The 2,792-nt window shown below is 51.5% G+C and overlaps 1 protein-coding gene across 2 annotated transcripts; it reads right to left on the bottom strand.

The window, feature by feature from the left end:
• Positions 1 to 315: 315 nt before the first annotated feature.
• Positions 316 to 1,740, bottom strand: LOC125977320 (janus kinase and microtubule-interacting protein 3-like). 2 transcript variants are annotated; one of them, XM_068652401.1, is made up of 6 exons: positions 1,674 to 1,740; positions 1,544 to 1,612; positions 1,389 to 1,466; positions 1,099 to 1,332; positions 894 to 1,019; positions 316 to 524 (listed from the first exon to the last, which is right to left on the bottom strand). In XM_068652401.1, exons 2-5 carry the CDS (start codon positions 1,565 to 1,567, stop codon positions 909 to 911), a joined length of 447 nt encoding a protein of 148 aa, XP_068508502.1. In that variant the 5' UTR covers positions 1,568 to 1,612; positions 1,674 to 1,740; the 3' UTR covers positions 316 to 524; positions 894 to 908. The 2 variants fall into 2 exon arrangements, with proteins under 2 accessions (XP_068508502.1, XP_049589647.1); XM_049733690.2 differs by lacking the exon at positions 316 to 524 and having other exon boundaries at positions 585 to 1,019; positions 1,544 to 1,623.
• Between the last annotated feature and the right edge of the window lie 1,052 nt (positions 1,741 to 2,792).

The following is a 2,792-nucleotide window of genomic DNA, read 5'->3' as shown; positions in this document are numbered from 1 at the left end:
GACACTAATAGTTTACTGGAATGTGTTCCTACTTTGTGGAATTTCACCGCATGCGCTTTTGACAAAAATACCAAATTGAACTCAAGTGAACACGCACAACCCCCCCCCCCCCCCACACACACACACACCTACACACACACACACACACACACACACACACACACAAATGTTGATATGAACATAAAAGAGCCGTATGAATCCAAGCAAAGAGCCGCATGCGGTTCGGGAGTTGCGGCTTGGCCAAACCTGTACTATATAACTTTATTTGTATAAAAATTTCACAACAGCTGTCACACAAACAAACCGGGAAAAACCGAAGACGTGCGTGTTCCGCCCACGCTGGATTTATTTGCACCTTTGAAAAGACACCGTATTGCCGCAGATGTGGCAAAGAGTACTTTTGGGCATCTGAAACGGAAGGATGTCCAAAGCATCACATCACCTGCTCTGGTAGGCATGGTGGTGGGACGTTGAGGTCAACCGCTTTGGGGTTGGCTGAATCTTTGGTCGCAGGATGCCACACATTTGAAGACAGAAGCAGAAAAGCAGAGCTAAATGCAAAATGTACTCACCGGTGACTCCAATTTTCTTCCCCCCCGAAGACATGGATGGACGGGTGGCCCCGGCTGGCCGGTGGGACTCTTGTTATTCTGACCCTTTTTAGTGCGCGTTTGGGGCAACAACCGTTTTTTGTGGCGCTCTCTTCTGGTTCAAGAGTGCCCTGCATGTGAATTTGCCTTTCCTGCCTTCTGATTGGATGAGCGCCGGTGTGACGCGGTGCCTCTGTCACCGTGGCGGGGGGTATACGTCGGCATCGGAGCGTCTGCCAACGTCTGAGACCGGCTGACAGTGTATCGGAGGTGTCGAGTGCGGTGCCGCTGGAGCTCACTCACCAGCTGGTGTTAGGGCTACAGAATGAAGGCCAAGGAGAAGACTAGAAAGAGAAACAGAAACTTTTCCTCCAATTGTTTGATTTGTCTCTTCAGAGCTTCGATGAATTCTTTCAGCTCTTTGTTCCTCTAGGACGGACAAATGGAAAGTAGCCTTCAAAAGCCAGTAAGCGTGCAAGTAAGTGCCGGGCTGGCTTTGGGCCCTTACCTGTTGCGCGCTGTGCAGCAGATCCATTCTCCCTTGGAGGATGCAAGCGTCGCACTCCCTAAACTCGCACATCAGGGCTCGCTTCCATTGGTCCACGGCGCTCCTAAGCTCTTGTCTCTGATCCGCCGTCAGCACGTCATTCACGCCAGCGTGGCTGGCTTTTTCGCCGTCCGTGGCGGGGCAGTCCCGCTGTGGTAGCGCCTCGTACAACATGGCCTCCAGCTCCATGATCCTCTGGGCCGCAATCCTCGTCCATCAGTGGTCCGGCGGGAGATTTGAGGGCGGCTTACCTTATGAGCCTGGTCCATGGAACGCTTCCTGAAGTCCAGCTCTTCATCCAGGTAGCCCTTCTGCTTGCAGAACATATCCTAGCACAGCTCAAGGTCAGAATTGTTGGGGCACATTGCCCCGAGTTCCCCTTGGCTGATGTCGCGTGTCTGTCTACCTTCTCACTTTCAATGTCCAACATCTTCTGTTAAAGTGCTGACTTGGTCACTTTGATGTATTCTAACCACTGAGGAAAGGCTGCTGTCACATAAGCAGAATGCGAGAGCGTACGTGGACGTGCGCGTTACCTTCTCGGCTAGGGTGAGAAGGGTCCTGGCGTGAATCACGACCACCTGCTCCTCGTTGGTGAGATTATGCAAGAGCCCAAAGGCACAGCGTCAACAAGCTTCTTTCAGCGCAAAGGCTTCCAAAAGTCACATTTGAGCCGCCGAGTCTCGTGGAGTGCGAACATAAGGAGTTCGACATACATTTACGGCGTTATCGCCCAGGATGTCCAGCTTCTTCATCAGATCACTGATGACGATGTCCGGGGGAAAGGCGCAAGGAGCAATGTAAGGTGTTCTGGGACCTCGGGTTAAGGTTAGGGTTGCGAGGGGCGCCTTACGTACGCTCACGCCCTCGGCCTCACAGTAGATCTGCAAAGGGCTGAGGCCGTCTGGGAAACGGACTTGCAGAAACTTCAAGACGGGGGAGCGCCACTCCCTCTCCTGAAAGGCAGAGGCATGCATCCGTCCGTCCGTCCGTCCGTCTGTCACATCTCTGGCCTCAACACGCTTGTGCGAGTCTTCCCACCTCTAGCTCCAGGATGCGGAACTCAAGCAGTTCGTTTTGGTCTCGGATATCCTGGATGTGCCCTTTCAGACCCGCTTCTTCCGCCTCCATCCGCCTGACCTGAAAAGACAGTCAGACCTCATCTGCGGGGCTTCATCCACAAATTCTTTGGTTGACTGGAAAATGACATTTGCTTTTCTCCGCATTTTCCCAGCCACGTTCGGGGGGGGGGGGGGGGGGGGAACGGTTGTTCCAGTAATGCCAGACGAATGAGTGACTGAAGAATGTAGCTATTTTGTCTGAAAAAAAGGTGTGCTCATTGATAAGCTTACCTGTCCTTGTTGCTTCAGCGCTGACTCCAGATCTGCTACTCTGCTTTGATAGTGACCCATTTCTACTGTCATGTAACATTGGGGGAAGAGATGGTGCAAATGGTAAAATATGGATTGTTCACATGAATAAATTGGCAGAGCTGAAATTCCAAATTTGTCCAAAAGATGGCGCCAGACCAAAACATGAGACCAAAAAAGGGGCCAAAATAAGCTAAGCAAGTTAAAATAGAAATAAAACAGGAACACGGTGTCGGATTGTGAGTCACGCATGGACGCACAAATGTGATTTTTACTTTTTGATTT

The sequence above is a fragment of the Syngnathus scovelli genome, chromosome 11 (assembly GCF_024217435.2).
Source record: "Syngnathus scovelli strain Florida chromosome 11, RoL_Ssco_1.2, whole genome shotgun sequence".
Lineage (NCBI taxonomy): Eukaryota > Metazoa > Chordata > Actinopteri > Syngnathiformes > Syngnathidae > Syngnathus > Syngnathus scovelli.
The sequence above is the reverse complement of the archived record's forward strand: the minus strand, read 5'-3'. Positions and strand labels throughout refer to the sequence as shown.

What these genes read in the sequence shown, in the direction of transcription:
- LOC125977320 (XM_068652401.1), bottom strand. Translation starts at nt 1,567, where the DNA reads ATGTTGGACATTGAAAGTGAGAAG. An exon ending in TGGACATTGAAAGTGAGAAG is followed by an intron (nt 1,467 to 1,543) that starts GTAGACAGACAC and finishes GAGCTGTGCTAG; the next exon opens with GATATGTTCTGCAAGCAGAA. An exon ending in TGCTGCACAGCGCGCAACAG is followed by an intron (nt 1,020 to 1,098) that starts GTAAGGGCCCAA and finishes TGTCCGTCCTAG; the next exon opens with AGGAACAAAGAGCTGAAAGA.